The sequence below is a fragment of the Sceloporus occidentalis genome, unplaced genomic scaffold, assembly GCF_023333645.1.
Source record: "Sceloporus occidentalis isolate IW3139 unplaced genomic scaffold, rSceOcc1.0.p SCAF_319, whole genome shotgun sequence".
In the NCBI taxonomy this organism is placed as follows: Eukaryota; Metazoa; Chordata; class Lepidosauria; order Squamata; family Phrynosomatidae; genus Sceloporus; species Sceloporus occidentalis.
The window spans coordinates 142,890-164,190 of record NW_028317299.1 but is presented as its reverse complement, the minus strand read 5'-3'; the positions used below and the strand labels follow the sequence as shown (position 1 = coordinate 164,190).

The following is a 21,301-nucleotide window of genomic DNA, read 5'->3' as shown; positions in this document are numbered from 1 at the left end:
CATTTTATCCAGAATTCTGTGAGTTGTATGGCACATTCGAGGAAAAAAAATGCACAGTTTTGAAGTAGTCATTTTTTTTTTTTAGCAAAATCTCTGCATTCGTGTATTTTTTATAATTTTAACAGTACCGAACCCCCGGTCCCTCTAAGTTCTTCTCGACCTCATGCATACTTTAAAAATGCTGGTAGATTTAATGATGCCAAGCATTTCAGCGACAGTGGAATCAGAACACTGAGCTACTTAAAGTTTTCGATGACAGCGATTTCTTCGGTGACACAGTGCGGAGTCAAGCCATTGAGATAAATACTTTCGCATCTAGTCATTGAGCACTCCTTATCATTCGTCAGATGATTGACAGACAAGGTTCTCTTGCAAGGAGTCATATCTTGGCTTGGACTCATCGCTAGTTCTGCAGAAAGCTTCCTTTTAATCGAGGTTGCCCTCTGAAACTTGTCGTAAATCTCCACGCTTAAACGTCTCCTGGTTTCTTTGAATTCTGCCGTCACGTTTGCTGTCCACTCCGCTGCGTGGGCTCGAAACTCGCCAACCTACAAACAATATGAAACGATATTTGGATTATACTTTGTAAATAAGCAAGACTTCACATGGAAAACTTTTGATCAGAAAATTTTATATAGCCAATATTAGCCCAAGAGAAAATGAAGTTTTTAGAAAAATATGTAAAGTTACATAAATTTTAAGGAACCTCAGAGGTCTCTTCTTCAGATAGAATTAATCTGAAGAAGAACATTGCCAAACACTGTTTCTTAAAATTGAAATATATATATATATATATATATAATCACAGTTTCTGGAATATTTATTGTTAAGACATCTGGAAAAAACGTAAAATGTATCCAGAAATGACTGCCTGTCCTTTAAAAAATAATCAATGTTTGCTTAATGTACCCAACAAACGGCAAATCTACAATCACTTTTATTATATTAAAATGAATTATTTGTTCTATTTTAAATTGTACTCTACAGAAAATGCAAACAATAGCTTAATGCCACAAAAATAAAGCGTTGTCTGAGTAACGGCACTTAAATAAATTATATTTTTCAGTTTACAGTCAGCTACACTTTCAATTAGGAGAACTTATTAAGTTTTAGATATAGATTCTTAATTAGTTTTAGCAAATGCAATTTATATTGCTAAGGACAGCAGCTATCGGCTTGTAATGAGTTTCTAAGCTGCTACTCAGTCCATTTAATTTATTAGTAAAAAGTAATACAAATCTTACTATGAAAGGCTGCCAACACATAAGATAAAGGACTGCGGTAATAGAGAATACACAATATATTATTATTTAAATAACAGTGTTTGTTTTATTTTGTTTATGTTCTATAGAAGATTGACATTATACAAAATATTTAATATATTATTATTATTTAAAAAACAGTGTTTTTTCCTGATGATCTATAGAACAATCACATTATACAAAATATTTAATATATTATTATTATTGATATTTAAATAACAGTGTGTATTTTATTTTGCTGATGATCTATAGATCAAAAACATTATACAAAATATTTAATATTTTTATTATTATTATTATTGATATTTAAATAACATTTCTTTTATTTTGCTGATGATCTATAGAACAATCACATTATACAAAATATTTAATATATTAATATTATTTAAATAACAGTGTTTATTTTTTTTGCTGATGATCTATAGAACATTGACATTATACAAAAAAAAAATGTGTTTATTTTTCTATGATGACAGCTGCGTACTGTCTTAACAAGCAGTTCTAAGATGGAAGCAAAAGAAAACAGGGTGACTTTAAATAAAGTCGCAATAACAAGCTATAAGTGTTAAGAATTATATTGCTCAAGGAAAATCTAGCAATTATGCAAAAGAATATATGACTTTGTGAGCATTCCCTATTATTACCCGATTAAATCTTTGAGTAGCCTTTGAATTGTTAAAGGGACACTTTTCTAAATGTATTTTATCTAAATTTTAGTGCTAAATAACAAAAACTTACATTTAGACCTTAGTTTAATAAATTAGGATTTTTTTGTTATTTAAGATTTGACCTGTTATGGTTATTCATTATTTTAAAATTAAATATAAATTATTTTCACACGAGAGATAAAAATAGGGTTTTTTATTGAAGATGTTACAAGCAGCAATAAGGTTTTTGATGGTAAGATACGCGGTGTTTAGACAAGGTTGCTAGTACCCAGCTTTCTGTGGCATCCTGGGTACCCTCCATGCCCACCTGAGTTAATCCTCTGGTATGGTGTAACCTCCTCTAAGGGTACTTTCCATGATAACTCTTTTTGCTACTAAGTCTGGTTAGTGGGCACAGCAAGAATGTGACGATGTCTCTGATTACGCAACAATAATTAAACATCATTTATTGTTAGGCAAGGTTTTAATTCCTCAGCCCGGCTCTTGTCTTGTTCTCAGGCATGTAAGCTTTTTTATTTTGCCAACTCAATTTGTATTAATTGGCTTCCTAATCAGTTGCTTTCAGACATAATGAACTTGCAGATTGCCGAAAGAAACCCGCCATCCCAAACAGGTGGAATTAATTCACAGTGATGGCCCTCTTAATCAAGACTCTGCAAACCTGTCCATTAAGGAACAATCATCTGCGGCTCACCAAGAGTCCTAACCCCATCAGTGCCGAACAGAGTGGAATCCATACACATTTCTAACTCATAAACAGTCAAATGGGGGTTATGATGGGGTGTATTTTACCATCTCCAACAAAACCATCTGTTACTTATGAAAGTAGAAGCTGGCTTCGGAGGCAACATAGGGGTATGTTCACTAAACTGCGAGTGCTTGCGAGTTGGCAAAGAAATGGGAGTTTGCAGCTGCAAACTCTCACAAGTTGGACACTATCTGCAAGCAACAAGCAGATTCAAGTTTCAGCTCGCAAAAGTCACCTCTCATCCCCAAAGGGTTGAGATGACTGGCAAGTCCAGTACAGTCATTAAATATATGTATATATGTATGTATTTACAAGAAAATGGAACAGCGCTAAGCAGAAGTCGTGAGGTTTCTGTGGTCACTCCTGCGATGTATTCATTGAACTTTTGTCTTGCTGTATTCGCTCTGGATTTATTTAAACTATTACTGTCGAAAGATACACATTTTCCTCATTAAAGCAGACTTTCATAATGCGAACTCAGGACCGGATTTTTGAGTTTTTGTTTACCACTCCTAATTTTTTTTTTTTTTTTATTCAAATTTTGGAGTTTCAAGAAAACACAGGTGTTTGCTATAGCAGAATAATGGCTATTTCCTTGGAAAAGCAGGATTGTTGGCAGAAAAGGATGGGTTAACCTGTTAAATGTATAATTTAACTCAATCCATTTTCAACTTTGTGTCGTTCCGCACATTTTTAATGTGAAGTGAAACAGTGTTAAAACTCAGGCTAAACGGTTATCTATTACAATTTCCAATTACAACCTGTTAATGTGTATCTTAGAATAACAGAAGTGGACAGCCGCCACCAACACGATTAAACACAGCATATCAGATCGTTCTGACAATTTCGCTATGGTGCTTATGCCACATTAAACACGCAATGGGAACAACATGGAAAAATGCAAACCCAAGTTTAAGGCTATTTATAGAATATTCAATAACATCTGCATATATAAATATTAATAACTTGAACGTGCTGAAAATGTATATTAGCATTAGATATTATACAGTAGGTTGAATTTTAACATGTACAACAGATACTGTATAATTTCCCCAAACCTCCCATTCATTTGTCTTCTCAGGGGTGAAGGCTCTCAGGGAATAGCATAAAATAGAACTCCATCAGCTATGACCTGACCCTTTAAAGGGTTCCCTGCTGGGTCCCATATCTGCCCCAGCTAGGACATGATATGGAGCTTGGAAGAATATTACAAATGAAGGCAAGATCAGAGATCAGAAACAGAGACTGAAGATTCTTTGAGTCAACATAATCCAGCAGAGGTCAAATATTACAGATGCCGGGTGAAAAAATAGAACAGAAGACCTAATCAGTAGTACCATTGTGTAAGTTCCATAGAAATCTGTGTTAATATTCAACAAAGGTTAACCCTTCTAAAAAATCCTTCCTTAGATCCCACTTGTCTGACTGATTAGCGCCAAATCGCTCTCCTTTCTTTTCACTTTAAATTGCTTGAACAAATTGTGTGCAATCCCTTAACTAAATTCCTCTCCTCTGATTCCCTCCTTCACCCTGCGTAACAACAAAAGTCAAGATGGAGGGAGCGGGGGTGCGCTCACTGGCCAGCGGCTAACAAAGGCAGAGCAAAGAGGAGTTGGGTGTATGTGTTGGGTCAACATGGGTGTATGTGAGTATGGTACTGTGTTTGTGGATGTTAGTGTGTGTTTAAGTATGATAGTATGTTAGTGTGTGTGTCATTACGTTACTGTGTGTATCTGTGTAGGGATATTACTGTGTGTGTGTAAGTATTTTAGAATGTGTGTGAGTATGTTACTGTGTGTTTTAGTGTGTATGTAAGTATGTAACTGTGTATAAATATGTAACTGTGTGTCAGTATGTTAGCGTGTGTGTTTGTATGTTACTGTGTGTCAGTATGTTAGTGTGTGTGTTTGTATGTTACTGTGTGTCAGTATGTTAGTGTGTGTTTTTGTATGTTACTGTGTGTCAGTATGCTAGCATGTGTGTGTTTGTATGTTACTGTGTGTCAGTATGTTAGCGTGTGTGTGTTTGTATGTTACTGTGTGTCAGTATGTTAGTGTGTGTGTTTGTATGTTACTGTGTGTCAATTTGTTAGCGTGTGTGTGTTTGTATGTTACTGTGTGTCAGTATGTTAGTGTGTGTGTTTGTATGTTACTGTGTGTCAGTATGTTAGTGTGTGTGTTTGTATGTTACTGTGTGTCAGTATGCTAGTGTGTGTGTGTTTGTATGTTACTGTGTGTCAGTATGTTAGCATGTGTGTGTTTGTATGTTACTGTGTGTCAGTATGTTAGCGTGTGTGTGTTTGTATGTTACTGTGTGTCAGTATGTTAGCGTGTGTGTTTGTATGTTATTGTGTGTCAGTATGTTAGCGTGTGTGTGTTTGTATGTTACTGTGTGTCAGTATGTTAGCGTGTGTGTGTTTGTATGTTACTGTGTGTCAGTATGTTAGTGTGTGTTTTTGTATGGTACTGTGTGTCAGTATGTTAGCGTGTGTGTGTTTGTATGTTACTGTGTGTCAGTATGTTAGCGTGTGTGTGTTTGTATGTTACTGTGTGTCAGTATGTTAGTGTGTGTGTTTGTATGTTACTGTGTGTCAATTTGTTAGCATGTGTGTGTTTGTATGTTATTGTGTGTCAGTATGTTAGTGTGTGTGTTTGTATGTTACTGTGTGTCAGTATGTTAGTGTGTGTGTTTGTATGTTACTGTGTGTCAGTATGCTAGCATGTGTGTGTTTGTATGTTACTGTGTGTCAGTATGTTAGCGTGTGTGTGTTTGTATGTTACTGTGTGTCAGTATGTTAGCATGTGTGTGTTTGTATGTTATTGTGTGTCAGTATGTTAGCGTGTGTGTGTTTGTATGTTACTGTGTGTCAGTATGTTAGTGTGTGTGTTTGTATGTAACTGTGTGTCAATATGTTAGCGTGTGTGTGTTTGTATGTTAATGTGTGTCAGTATGTTAGTGTGTGTGTTTGTATGTTACTGTGTGTCAGTATGTTAGCGTGTGTGTGTTTGTATGTTACTGTGTGTCAGTATGTTAGCGTGTGTGTGTTTGTATGTTACTGTGTGTCAGTATGTTAGCATGTGTGTTTTTGTATGTTACTGGGTGTCAGTATGTTAGTGTGTGTGTTTGTATGTTACTGGGTGTTAGTATGTTAGTGTGTGTGTTTGTATGTTACTGTGTGTCAGTATGTTAGTGTGTGTTTGTATGTTACTGTGTGTGTGAGGAGTTTGGGCCCTGCACTGTTAGTCCCTTGCCAGATCCTGTCTCTTGTAATAAATGTACCTTGGCTTGCACCTACCCAATCCTTACCCAAAAAGCCACAAAAACGCTGGTTTATTCTCTTATTATATCCTGCCTCGACTATTGCAACTTCTGGACAACTCCATATTAATGCCCGTGGTTTGGGAACAAGCTCATATATGTAGAGTGGTCAGGTGTCCACATAATTTTAGTCATATAATGTAAACAGCATATAGACCAATGCATGCCAGTATGTGTATTATTTTATATTAGGTCCAAATCAGTTCTACCCTAATCAGTATAACCGTAAGAATATTACATGTATATGAATATTGCACAACTTACTTATTTTTTTGTAAATTAATACAAAAAAGAAAACTTGCTCATGTTTTAGAATTTTTTGCAAACCTTTTGTGCATAATTTTTTCCTAATGTGCAATGCTGTATATGCCTCACATTTGATTTATTGCAGATCCAGCTGTTCGGATAATTATAAAGAGTTCTATTTAAGTATGTTTGACGTATTTGCCGCATTTTCATTTTGAAATGTGCATTTACTTATAAAATCATATTATTCAGGGATTTGCGATTCTCATTCTCCCTCTGCAGATCCTCAGCAAATGTAAATAACTGAAACTGGCCAAGACTATCCACAAATGTTCAATATATTAGCAAGCCTAACATGATCCATGTGGGTAACAATATATGATAATTCAGAGGTATCTGCAGAACATGTTAAAATGCAGAGACAGCCTTAAGGACAGGAATATTATAGTTGATCCAGAATATAGCATCGTAAATGAGAATAGCATATGAGGAGATGAATTATGAATGAGTTATGAATGAACAACGTGCACACAGGTCTTTTATTAACAATTTGGTCACCGGAATATTGTAAATGTGACAAACAGCAAATCCCTGGCACAAGGAAAGTCTACTAGCTCATTATGTTTTAACTAGTGTGTGTACCAACCATTAAAACGACAGGATGTTTTTTTGCTCCCTTTTTTGCTTCTCTACTTCTACTTATAAAGAAACCTGCATGCCTCCTTTGCTATGCCACTGTCATTAATTTATGTGACATTTCTATTAACCTAAATTCATTATTAAGTGTGCTCTGCTTCGGAGATCAAGTAAAACTTTGTCAGTTGTTTATGTACTAGGGAACGGAACTCCTGCTCTGTGCCATCATTCTACCTTATGAATCACTGGAGAGGTCATACGAGGACTGTTCTACCAAGATGGTTTAATATAGAGAGTCTTGCTGGATTTTAGAAAGCTAAAATGGATTGTTTACTGCTTCTGGGTAGTTCATAATTGAAATATGTTGAGGACAGAGGAAACTACATTAGTGGTTACAAACTGGAACATTAATAAAATATAAAACTTAGAATCCCCAGTGTCTTGTTTGGTGCTTGATAAACATATAAGTAAACATGCTTGTATGTGGTGAATCTATGTTGTTTTATAGGGAATGATGGAATCTATGATATTACACGTATATACTTCTTTCAGTCATATACATAAATATCCAGTGTTCTGTTTATGTGCCCTGTAAGTAGGCGCTCTGAGCACTATTCACAATCTTTTTTCTTTTCCCAAATGTGTACACTTGCTTTGATGCATGTGGATTTTATCTCTAATTTACAATGTTTGTATCACTTTGGCAATACATTTGAACCGCTTGCCATTTTGTATGTTGTATTGTTTAAGTGAAACCAATATCTTCTAATAGTTAAATAATGTTCATTTATTATCAGGCATATGTCTCCTAAGTGCATTTTTAATACTTGCTAACTAACATATATAAGAAACATCCAGTAGGCCAGCAGAGATAATTTCTCTGGGAAAAGCACTGGCCAAACACCCCCGAACCCAAAAGGTTTCTGTCTTGAGGCCTTCAATTCCTTTGTTTCATTTCTGTGAACAATTCACTGCATCCTGTGATCTTTTAAGGAGCATTGTTAGTTTTTAATATTTTATTAGAAGAATGTGCTTTCTTGTGTTCCAAACAGCGAGACATACTAACTGCTCTTTGAAATGTAACTGTTTAATAAACTCCATGATTAAGGAAGATGGACTGTAACACAGATTGCATGAGCGGACTCTGAACAATTTTGGTTGGCTTTATTACCCCTCTTTCCCAGACACTGAAACATAAAAATATTCCATGTGCTTTCTACCCCTTCAAACCCATTGAGATTGCGGTTTCAAAAAGGTCACGTAATAAGAGAAATAGTTCACTTATTTTGATATTCTCTCGTAGCGATAATAGGGCCAACCGAAAGGCATGTGAATTTTTCTGTTTCATATTTCCTATTTTTTTCTGTAAAATTGTTATATGTAACACATTTCAACCATTTTAGAAGAATGTTCACATTCCTATCACTCCTACTGGTTGTGGACAATGGATGAGTTGTTTTCTTCTGTATTTTCCATAAATAAAATCTACACAGAAGAGGTTTGCTAAAAAAGTATTTGTTATTCTTTCTAAATTTGCACCACAATATCGTTTTATACAGATCTCTATTGGGTTGTATTTTCAAAGAGCTATTCTGGGGCAAAGTTCTTAATGTGGAACAATTGGCAAGAATGTTCCACTGGTTTCCATGGTGATTACTCCAACAATTAGCACTCCTCTTTATAACTATGAGCCGCTGTCCGTAAAAGTAACAGCAAGTTGTGTCACGCTGAAATTTATAAAAAACTTACCTCTTCCTTTGTTTTTTTGGATAATACTCTAAGCCAATCACCAATCATGCTGAGGACAGCCGCAAAATAGGCAAGGCCGATCAAGATCCAAAACCACACTATAGGTTTGTAGAAACCATGATATTCAATATCTGATCCACCTAAAAATAAAAAAATTAAAAAATACAATTCACAGTCTCGAACTATAGTCACAGACTTCTCATTTACCATTTAGTTTACGGTTCTTACAGCAAGAATATTTTTTTTTTATAATAAATACCTTATTACATTCACGTAGTCGGGGGCGACATTATTACCGTATATTTGGTCTTAGTGTTGAACCATTGCTACCTACATTGAAAATGTTAAATATGAAGTATTGATTCCATTACTTCATTCACTATTGCAAAACTGTACCTGCAACATAGTCTCCAAATCCAATTGTTGTTAAGGTGATAACTACAAAGTAAAAGGCATCCAACGTATGCCAGTCTTCTATGTGCTGGAAAATAAAAGCAGGAATCCCAACGAACAGGATGCATCCAAATAAAATGAATATTACAGTTGAAATTATGCGTATTTTTGTTTGACTGACGTTCCACTTCTGCAGACAAAAAAAGAAAATGAATTTTAGTAAATAAACAAAACAAAAATGATTAAAAAAAATTCAACAGACATATTGGTTTTAGTCTACAGTCCAGTAGAACTGCTCTTTTTTGCTGTCAAATACTTTAATTATCATACTTTATTTTTTTGTTTAATATCCCATTTAATTAAACCCTACATAAAGAGGAAAAACTTAATATCTATTGGCACTCCTAAGAATGATGGGAAATTAAAGCCTCTCGATTTTAAAGCTCTGATGATACAAAACCTTATGCAGATTGAATATTCTCCCACTCCAGCTTTGAAGAAAAATAAAACGTAACGCAAACTCATATTAACCTCTTTATTTCATTTTTGACAGTGAAACTGCCTACTACAAGCATAAGAGGACATTTTTCTAGTAAATTCTGGGGGGGGGGGGACCCTGGTCCTATTTGTACATGCAAATTATATGCGCATATCAAATCTGAAACTGCAGGGAAGAAGTAAATCATAAAAATGAAAATATATAAAATTTTGCATGTTCTTTAAATTAAACCATCCTTTAAACAGAGAGGACTCAACACATTTTTAATTATATTCCCCACATTTGGGTCTAAAACAAATTGACTTTACTAAAACGAATGTAACTGTGCTAGCGATCACTCATAAGAGGCATGGGAAGTATTTTCTATTTTTTTTTCTTTTTTGTATTAGATATTAGCACATTGTGCACATTTGTTATTCAGCTTAGAAAGTACTTTTTAGATTATTGATAGCCCTTATGATCGCATGTGACATTCCCTGCGCCTTACTGCTAGGATTGATGGCGCAAATGAAAAATAAAATATATCCTGTTTAGCATTTGGCTATTTTGTTATTTAAAAGAAGAAAAAAGAAAGAATCAAAAGGAGAGAAATGCAGAACAATTATTAATTTAAGAAAATGAAAGAACGAATAATGGCTATTTTTCTCCATTTTATGTTAAAAACTAAATCATGTTGTGTGAACTTAAATGTTCTGCCGTGACAGCAGAGAGCCCGGTCAGTTAACTTTGGCAATTTGATTCGCCTTAACTCAAAATTACTCAACTAAGTGACCCAATATGGCAACTACTCTATCCACAAGAAAATTCGGCTGTCAGTCTATGTGCTGTGGAAATGCACAGTTTAAGCTTTCTGCCAAGTTGGGTCAAGTTCCATTAAGTTCAACAGTTGAATTGGTCATCAAGTCTGCCGGTCTAGTTGAATGGGTGGTTGAGTTGATGATAAGGTTGGGTTGCCCTATCGAATGTATTGTAGTGTAAACTTGTCTCTGGCTGTGGAGACCAGATGATTTTGTCAAGGTTAAGCCTTTTGTTTCATCCCAGATTAAAGATTTTCAACCCACATTAAAGATTAATTTGGCAAATATACAAAGTTCTATTGTCTTCATAGCAAGAGCCTACAAAGGGGATGTTGAGTCAACGTAAACATGCTGTCAAGTTGGCATTGGCGTTTACTTTAGTAAAAACACAAGTTGCTTATTTTCAGAAACTTCATTCAGCCAGATTTACTATAATACAGTATTTTCACCACCACCTATTTTATTTTGTATCTTAGTTTTATAGTAATTTGCAGTTTATATGTATTTTACTAGTATGATATTGTTTGCGTATGTCCTGTATACTGCAGACAGAGTTGCGGGTCTTGTGAGTGGTATAACTTTTAGAATGGTGCTATGTAAAAGAATGATGAAGTCAGCGCGTAGGGTGGGTTGATTTGACTGTCCAGTAATTTAAGATTGTTTGGTGTAGAGCTCGTCTGTGGCTAACCATTTATAATGTAAGTGCGCAGATTTGCTTTGTGTTAAAGTTTATTGCATTATACTAATAAGCCGGTTGTGTCTTTTCTGCTTAATCCTGAGCTGCAGATACGATGCCCCGACATAACGGAATCATGGACTTATGTTAGAAGTTTCCCCAGGTTGGGGATCTCCCTACTATATGTGGACTCCATCCTCTGGGACTAATAGCTAAATGGTATTCTAACCTACTGAGCATTTCCGTTAAGGTTGTATCATTAATTTAATCTACTCCTTAATTATGATTACACAAGGAATTTTTGGACTTTTGTTGCTCACTTATTCATATTTGTAACATTTGTTATATGGATAGTAGAACACTGCAGGCTTGGAACTCGATACTTATTAGTTTTATAGTACTTTAAAAAGGTATTCTTGTTTCTTTTGCTTACCTTCTTTACTTATCACTTTGTTATGAGTAGGTTGATTACTATACCTAGGAGCTCCCCAGATCTCTCCCTCTGTTAGGAGAATGGCTTCACCCAGGGTAAGGGTAGCTGCACATGGGAGCGGAGCTAACTGCATGTAGGGGGTCAAACACCAAGAGTTCCCAAGTATGTATATAGTTCCACTAAAAATATCACCATCAACCTAAATAGTTAAGCAGAAATAATGAAATACTTACGACAAAAATATCTTCTACGCGAGCGATTCCTTTACCGAATATTGTCCCTAACTGATCTCCCACTCCAGCCAATAAGAATCCAAATAATGGAATTCCCAGCAAGGCATAAATAATGCAAAATATTTTTCCACCCTTTGTCCGCGGTGAAATATTTCCAAATCCTAAACAGAAGAATGAGAAAGCGAATTAATTTCTTAGCTTTCTTTTAACACCTAAAAAAAAAAAACAAGCACATGTTAATTAATATCACAGAACTGCAAACAGTTGGCTGTTTGAATTTACATAATGGAAAAACAGACCACAAGTACTTATTTTATTTTAAGGAAAAGGATATTGTTTTCAAAATCATCTGCACTAAAAATATAGACAATAAGATGATGTTTCTTGTTCTCTTTGAGGAACATCTACCTAGTAGTCAGACTTTGTAGCGTTACTGCAGGGTGGATTCTATGTATTCTATGGAACTCATTTTTTCTCAATGAAATGAGCCGAGCCGGCCACTCAAACGCAATAATAAATACCCAGCGAAGAAAATGACCCTCTCAAGGATATTTTTGGGCAACTCAGCCAAATATATAGAGAGCATATGAAGCTAAAAATCAGACCAGATCCTTCCAGAAAATGTTCTAAATGGCTTTTACTGCATCCCTGCCACACATATAATGGCGGTATAACGGTCCCCTCTTATAGATCCAAGCCCCTGACGTATGAGTACAAACGAGCAGACACAGGGGAAGGAGCGGCACTAGACCTCCGGCAAAAATGTAATCTTTAACAAAAATGTTTAGTGTTACATCAGGAGTAGAAAAAAATAACAAGCACAAATCTAATTCATAGCATGTTTGCCCCATTAGCACGTAATCATTGATATCTATGATCAACATACTATCTCAGGAGGATAACATTTTGAATGGAGGTCCCATGCTGCTCCTTCCATCCTCCTCGGTGCTTTCTCTCCACAATTGATGTACTACTTGCAACCCAAATCTTAATGTAATACAAGCTCAATATGTGAACCTTCATGCAGCATAAAATATTCCTGCTAAAACAACATATTACTTCCCAACAAGTATCGTGACACACGTATAGCCTGAAATTAAATTGTTTTGCCTCTGTATAGCGACCACTGGGGTTCGGATTATCAGTGCTCCTATACATTTTACACATACTATATGCTCTATAATTCTGTTTTCAGAGGTTATCACCCAGAAGATATGCCTAGTTTAGACAACTATTATTTAATACACGTTCATACAAATCAGATTTATTAATAGATGGTTGTTGGTGATCACTTAAGGCTTTTGTAGATTTATTTATTGTTGTATGAGACACTGTTCAGAACCTAAATATGTGGTTATTTACTAGAATACTAATCCAGCAGATCACATGGTGACTTCATTGTTTGGCCACTTAATTAAAAAATCCCATGAATGCTAGCATATATACGCCACTAACATCACCAATAAAGTTTAGGCAGTGATATATATATATATATATATATATATACACACATATAGTGTATAGTATTAGATTTAGGGTAGTATACGACTATATGGTACTATGGAAGTATAAAATCTATATGATGCCAGTTAAAATTCTATGGACAGTAGGGTCTGGAGCCATCTATCTCTAACACATTTTTCTTTTTTATTGGAAACATGTATATGGTTTGTATCATTGTGGTTCTATGTAGTAATCTGTTTATAGATAAGTAATTCCCAACTCTTTTAACAGCTTAGTAAGATTCTGATACCATTTTTTATGGAAACCATTAGGCAAGGTTCAATGTGGACAGCAACCTGCATGCCCCATAAAGCAGCAATTTCACTTATCGCTACAATTTAGACTAGATACAATAACTCTGATGCTAAATTGTAGTTGAGCCTGCATAAAACCATTCAGAGTTATTTAAAAACCTAAAAACATTTTTAAAGAAAAAAACTATTACACTGGTGTGTTGATATTTAAAAATTATATCTCTCCCATTTGATATAAAAGTCACAAAAAAAATCATTGTAATGGAATAAATTGAATCATACTGTTAAAACCCTTAAAGCAAAGGTGAACGTGTGGAAAAATCGTGTGGAAAAGAAAAAACCCCTAAAGACCAGGTCTTTGTTATACTAAAGGTCATGTTTTTGCTATCTCTTTCTTCAACCGTTCTTCAACCATTGGGTGTACCCACACAAATTATATATTTTTTGGGACGGGCAGGGCTTCTTTTTAAACCATATTCATATATGCAAGTCTTTTTTTATTAATAAAATGTAAAAAAATTGTTAAAAATACATTTTCAGCATTTTATAGGTATATAAATTATACACATCTTGTATAAATTACAAAAAATATATTAAATAAATTCATTAATATGCCCTTATTTGGAAACCACCCCATGTTCCTTTATCATTTTTATTTATTTAGATTTTTCTACATTTAAAAAAAATACAAGCACTGCCTTTGTCATCTGACTGTATCCATGCACGTGATTGGCTGTAGACGAACCACACCAATTATGGAGTGGTCAGCGACAGCAGCAATCCCGCGATCATGATTGCGGTGCTGTGGGACCATGTTTTAACAGTGATGTACCAGGTACATCATTGGTCCTATAGGGATTAAAGGTGATGATCAGAGGTCAATGTTATTTGGCAGCAATTGACTTAACTGAATCTCTTAAAGTAATACTTAACAATTAATATATCCATTCACAGGTGAGGAAGAAGTGATGGTGGCTAAAACAGTGCCGGAAATCAGCCCACTCCCAGATGGGTTACTATGCTAAAGGATTAGGAACATTGCAAGGGTAGAATGATTGATATGTCAAGAAAAGGCTCATGTTAATAACTTTAGTATAAGCCAGCCTAACAGTTAGTACCTAAATGGAATGAGACACGCAACGTTAACCTTTGACCACGAACTCGACAAAGCCACAAGGACAAATACAACAACAGAAATGCAAACACAGTCATCCATACACTAAGCTACATTCCAAAAACATACAACAGCCATCCTGTCTCATAAATTTCACGTCTGGTGACTTTCTTTGACACTACAAACAGATTAGAGACCAAGAGACTTATTGTTTCAATACTGTGACGTATTCACACCACGGCCATGCTATACCCTCCTAAGAAACAGAACAGAGGACCTCCATAGAAGACTTCCAACCCTAAATTGCCTTCAAACTGTTGCTGCTCTGGGGGCCATCAAAAAACAAACTTCACCTTAGGAGTTTGCGTAGGAAGGAATGGAATCATCTGTGAAGTGTCCTGTCTGAAGCCATTATCACCTATAAGAACAAAGAAACAAAGGAATAGCTGTCACACTCTTGTCTCTTGTACTCTACAACAAGTTTATAAGACAGTATTTATCAGTATTATAAACATGTACACAGCCATAATCGTTACCAAATTCTAGTTCTGCCACTACTTTGAGGACAAAAGGTCATAGCCGTTCTCGTTATCTATTATCCAAGCTAAATAAGCTAGCGTTGGTGACCTCACGGGATATTCAGCATATGGACCGTATCCTGTAGCTACCACAAAACCATCATAGAACCAGTAGGGAGTCTCAGAAAATACATTGCATGGTCCGTGTGTGAAAGAATTTTATATAAGTATCCCACACAACAACACATTATAAACAAAATTAAAAAAAGGTAAAATACAGTTGTTCTTAGCATTAACAGGCGCTCTCCACTTTAATTCTATGTTTTCTCATCTGTTTCACCCTTAACTGTATGTCTAGATTGGCCAAAGATGTCCAAAAGCCCTAAACAACAAAAAGAGAACATTGTACAGAGACGTGATATGTATGTTTTCTCTAAAGAAAAAAGTTATCCATGCATGCATCTACACAATAAGCAATAATATCAATAAGCTGTCCATGATCCGGTGCAGCTCATTGCAGGACCCTTCACGGTGTGGAGGTGAGGTTCCACTACCAATTGTCCTAAGGACCTTCAAAGTGGTCTAGGATTCACATAAAGTGGTCTATTCACTAGCCATTTAGTTCAGCCTGCTGAAAACAAAAAATAAGATTGTGGTAATTCGCAGGTTTCCATTGACTGTTTAGTAAATCAATTACATATTTGAGTTGTGCAGAGCTGTCTCTTAATTGTTTTCGATGGATCTTAATTGAGGAGCCACTTGGCATCTTGAAGAAACATTACTATGCTGAGAAACTGACATATAAGTCCATAAATGTGAAGAACCCTGATGATATTTCTGGCAATATCAGAGAATCATCATATAAACTCAAAATCATATACTCGTTATGAAGCTCTTATCTCATAATATAGCCTACTAAATGTATTTTATTATTTATGTGAATATATTTATATTTATTCAGCACTAACACGTACTTGGTGCTTTACAGTTTTCAGTATAGTAAAGCTGGTGCAATAAAAGTAGTTACATAATAAGCAGGCCTGGTGTGGCCATCTGGCATACTGAATATGCCTGGCCACACGCTACGTGAGCATAAAAACATAGCGCGCAGCCACGGATATCCACCCATGTGCTGTGTGTTACGTCATCAGGCAGATGCTGGCTATAAAGTGCCTGGGCTACCCTGTTATCGTCTGGGTGGCCCTTAAAATAGGTACACAGATGTGATATACAGGGTGCAGTATTTAAGAAAGGTGACCTCTGTCCTAAAGGTAACAGGTGACCCAGGGAGCTGCCTGGGGTTCCTGAATCCGGGGGGGAGCTGATCAGATCTGGGCCCCACGCTCGCAACAGTCCTGCCCCCAGTCAACCCGGTAATCAAGGCGCCCAGCAAGGTCAAGCACAAGGAAAAGCTGTGAGAGTGAGAGAAGGGAGCTGTGAGAGTTAGACGAGCGGGAGAGCTGTGAGAGAAATAACTGTGAGGGAGATCTGTAAGAGAGATAGGTGTAAGGGTGATAGATAGAGAGCTGTGAGGGATAGGTGTAAGGGGGGAGAGATTTAGAGCTGTGAGAGGAGAGATGGAGATCTGTGAGAGTGAGTGTGTGTATGTATGTGTTAGTGTATGGTGTGTGTATGTGTGTTACTGTATAATGTTTCCATGGTGTGTGTTTGCCTGTTGCTGTTAGTGTATGAGGAATATGTATCAGCATATGGTGTTAAATAAACTATGTGTATGTTAGTGTTATGGAGCTAGTGTGTGTGGCGGCGGTGTTAGTGTATGGTTGTAGTATTAGTGTGTGTCAGTTTCTGGTGTTAGAGAGTCAGGTTTGAGCGGGTGCCAAAGCAAGTAAATATATGTATATATATTTTGCTTTTTTTTAAAAAAAAACGAGTGGCTTCAAAGAGTACACATACCTTGGGTGCCATTTGGTATAGGACTGGCCGTGGATACAGTAGATCTGTTAATTAAGGGCTTGTAAGTTACTGTAATGCTACAATAAAAAAGAAAAGGTTCCTTTTCGAAGGAGCCATAATTTTCTTAAGCATGCATGTCAGAATATTAAACATTCATAAAGATAATATTACAATATCAATTATCCACTATAAAAACTTCATGTTTTTAAACTCTAAAATAATAACATTACCAATGTATCTGGCTTTTGAATCAATATTATAGCTTAACAGGACTACAATTTAAATATATATATATATATACACACACACACACACAAAATATGTACACTGTAGCAAGATATTTTTTTTATATGAGTTAACTTAGCACTACTACGGAGACTTTATGATTTTAACCATAATGGACAATGCAGAACGGTTCTGTTGAAATGCCCCTTTTTATCAATAAGTTCACATAACAAAATATGGATCCAGTAGTTCTTTCACAATAATTGTAATACATTCATCAATAATAATTATATATATATATATATATATATATAAATAAAACTTTTGGCAACATTGTACATAAAGACTAGGAGCTAGAGAAATTTGTACTGGTGGGATTTTATTCTATTATTTAAAAAATATTTTGCCATTTCTTATCCTTCGGGTTGGTAACAAATCATAATTTAAATATGATTATTTCAGCATCGGAGGTAACAGACTAGGGCCAATGTTTCCTATTTGACCTATCCAGCAGAACTAGACCTACATTGTATATTGATCTTTAGGTTGCTTAAATGGGGTCTACCAAAAGGTTACAGGATGTATATAAGGTCCTCTTATAGTGTTCTATGGAGAAGTATGAATAAGGGGTATAAACATTACTGTCCTTACATATGTTTCACCAATCCACATCAATTTGTAATTCGTCGTTGTAAGCATAAAACCGATGACTCATTAAGAATGACTCAAAATAACTCGACGACCAGAACTCGAGAAAAACCACAAAACCAACTTTTGTTATTTTTCTGTAGTCTGGATTTAAGCACATCTGGTGTAGTGCTAATAAGTTAGATATCTTGTCCCATAAGCAAATTAGTGTCACATACAAAAAAATATAACGTGATTAATACATGTCCTCTGAAAATATCATATACCCATGAGAATGCAAATTATTAACTGAGATACATTCTATCAACAGAGAAATATATTTCCTGAAACTCGGTATCACATGGGTCCATGCATGTAGTGGAAATTAATTGTTATGACAGCTTTAGCTAAACAACTCAGGATGATTTTTACAAATTGAATTTCCGATGAGATAACAATAACAGTTATCACGTTGTAATGATTCACATGTTATTACAGATGTACAAGTGCAAAACCCATTTGTATATTCTCATGTGCGCCTCTTTTTTTTTTCTTTTTGAGAAAGTTGAACATAGTGTGGTCTGGTTGTGTGTTTAGCGAGAGGTCATGCGAGTGTATATGCTGAATCTGAGCATGAAAGCTTGTAAGCACATTAAAACCAGTATTAGTGAACTTTTAGCTAAGGTACAATAAAAACTAACAGAGAGACTCGAACTAACCAAACTTTTTGGAATTTAAATTTTTAACAAAGATGGCCTAGAATTTTGTACATATGAACCACAGAATGTTGGGTCTAATATGCATTTCATACATACGTATTTTATTACACGTATCTACTGTCATTTAGAACTAGAATGTTTTCTGAATGTTTTAAATATGTTTTGTTTCTACGTATAATTTGTACATTATTTCTAGTGGTACTAAAATAGCGGGGACATGTGGGAATTCTATGTGAAATTTTACTGTGTCATAATAATTGAGGCTGTAAGATGAGACTTTTGAAGAGGGTGTATCTGCTATCTATGCTATCAAATCTGCTTTTTTCAAGCAAGGACCTATAAATCTTATCTGCTATCTCCAAGCATGGGCCTATAAAATGTATTTATGCTAGTGATTTTCTAAAAATATACAGTATATATATATATATATATATATACAGTATATATATATATATAGTATATATATATATACATATATATATACATATATATATAGAGAGAGAGAGAGAGAGAGAGAGACCTAGCACTGAACAAATCCAGTAGCTATCCATGAAAACAGAGAAGAGGGTCTGACATAAACCAACATTTGGGAAAGCAGAAACATTTTGGGAAACATTGAAAAATAGAGACCCTTGAAAGAATTTAGTTGGCCGGGAGAACAGGAAGGTTAGTATGAAAGCACTGCGCCTGGAAAATGATGGTTGAGCAAAATTTCCCCAGGACAGCCGTGCTTGTTTTTGTAGAGCTGAGCGGGTGAGCTGTCCAAGACAGACAGGGTGTTTAGAGTTTTTCTTTTTAATTGCGTTATTGGGACAATCATTATCTGCACCTATCAGGAGAATTTCATAATATGTATTTTTGTTCAATTCCATGTTTTTACTCGCTAAATGCTATTTTTGTTTACATTTGGTATTTTTTTATGCATTCAGTATAAACATATTTATTCGCATATAGCATGATGTTGACATATACTGTATATTTTTAGTTATCACCCTGGAAAATACAATTAAAAGAGGTAGAGATTTTGTTTTGGAGAGAAAACAGTGAACAGCACTCTTTTTCCTTGGCTATTCTCATTTTTCGTCCGTCCAAGCACTGTTTCAGTGATTAACAAAGGTTGAAGTCTTCTACCAAGAAAGACTCCCGACGTCAGGTTTAGGGAAAATGATCATGTGTAGGCACCTGGAATACATGTTCATGCACTCCAGGTAAATCTGCCATCTTGCATCTCATTTGCGATTCACAAGACTTTGCACTTTCGGAGCCTTTACATAAAGAAAAAGAAGACTACATGAGCCTATGGGTTCTGCTTTGTTGTTTTTTTTTTAAACTTTATTTAACATCATTCATGTTAAATAAAGTTTTAAAAAAACAATGCTTTAATCTAAGTCCCGGGCAGGGGCGCCGAGCGGTAGCTCGTGCTGTTTTCAGCAACCGCTCGGCGCCCCTTACTCTCCGTGACTCCGTTGCGGTTCCGGCATCTCATGTTGAGTGCCGGACTATTCCGGCGCTCAACATGAAATGCTGGCACCGCGGCAGAGCGAGAAGACGGATGCCTCCCGCTCTCACCGCAGGACTCCGCCAACAAGGTAAGTGGGGGGGTGTAGTTTGAAGGGGCAGAGGGGGGGTGTAGTTTGAAGGGGCAGAGGGGGGGTATAGTTTGAAGGGGCAGGGGGGTAGCTTGAAGGGGGTATAGTTTGAAGGGGCGGGGGGGTAGTTTGAAGGGGCAGAGAGGGGGTGTAGTTTGAAGGGGCGGGGGGGTGTAGTTTGAAGGGGACAGGGGGGTGTAGTTTGAAGGGGCAGAGGGGGGGTGTAGTTTGAAGGGGCAGAGGGGGGTGTAGTTTGAAGGGGCATGGGGGGGTGTAGTTTGAAGGGGCAGAGGGGGGGTGTAGTTTGAAGGGGCAGAGAGGGGGGGTAGTGAGGGGGGGCGCCAGAGTAGTAGTCCACACAGGGCGCCACAACGCCTAAGGCCGTCTTTACTGCACCAGAAGGAGAGGAAGGAGAGGACATAGAAGAGGAAGGAAGAGGAGGTGACAGAGACAGAGAAAAGGTAGGAAAACATTCTGTGAGAGTGAATTAGTAAGTGTGTGAGAGTGATGGGTGTTAAGCTGTAGTGTGTGTGTGATAGCATGGATGTGTAAGTGTGTGGGGGGGGACAGCTAACAGCAATCCCACTCCTATCATGCCCAAGCAACCAGTGTGATTGCTGTTAATTATATATAATATATTGTTGTTGATTTTTTTGTCTAATTTTGGTTTTACTTTTAATAAAAGTGTTTTTTTTTGTTTTTAAATGTGTGGGGGGTCATTTTCGGTTTCAGTCAAGTGAATGCTAAATTTTCAGGTCCAGAATTTTCATTTTGGTGCATCCCTATATAGAGATATATATATATATATTATATATATATAGATACTAGGCCAGACACTAAAGTGGTAGGACTACACCACATCAATGTTTGGCTTAGTATGTAGTGATTGGGGTTATGCTGCATTATTGTCAATGTCTGGCTTGTACCATGGTCAATGTGTGCCTCTCTATATAGTGATAGGTGTTATGCTGTACCACGGTCAGTGCGTGCCTCAGTATATAGTGATAGATGTTCTGCTGTACCACTGTCAGTGTTTGCCTCAGTATATAATGATAGCAGTTATGCTGTACCACCGTCAATGTTTGCCTCAGTATATAATGATAGCAGTTATGCTGTACCACCGTCAATGTTTGCCTCAGTATATAATGATAGCAGTTATGCTGTAACACCGTCAATGTCT

At 36.2% G+C, this 21,301-nt stretch overlaps 1 protein-coding gene across 1 annotated transcript in view; it reads right to left on the bottom strand.

Moving 5' to 3' along the window:
• Positions 1–236: 236 nt before the first annotated feature.
• Positions 237–21,301, bottom strand: part of LOC149274817 (potassium channel subfamily K member 2-like) — a 46,767-nt gene continuing 25,702 nt past the window's right edge. Inside the window, exons 3-6 of the mRNA XM_089505234.1 lie at positions 11,659–11,819; positions 9,024–9,210; positions 8,628–8,767; positions 237–548 (exon numbers count right to left, since the gene is read on the bottom strand). Coding sequence (XP_089361360.1) covers positions 237–548; positions 8,628–8,767; positions 9,024–9,210; positions 11,659–11,819 — 800 coding nt within the window. The remainder of the gene's footprint in view (positions 549–8,627; positions 8,768–9,023; positions 9,211–11,658; positions 11,820–21,301) is intronic.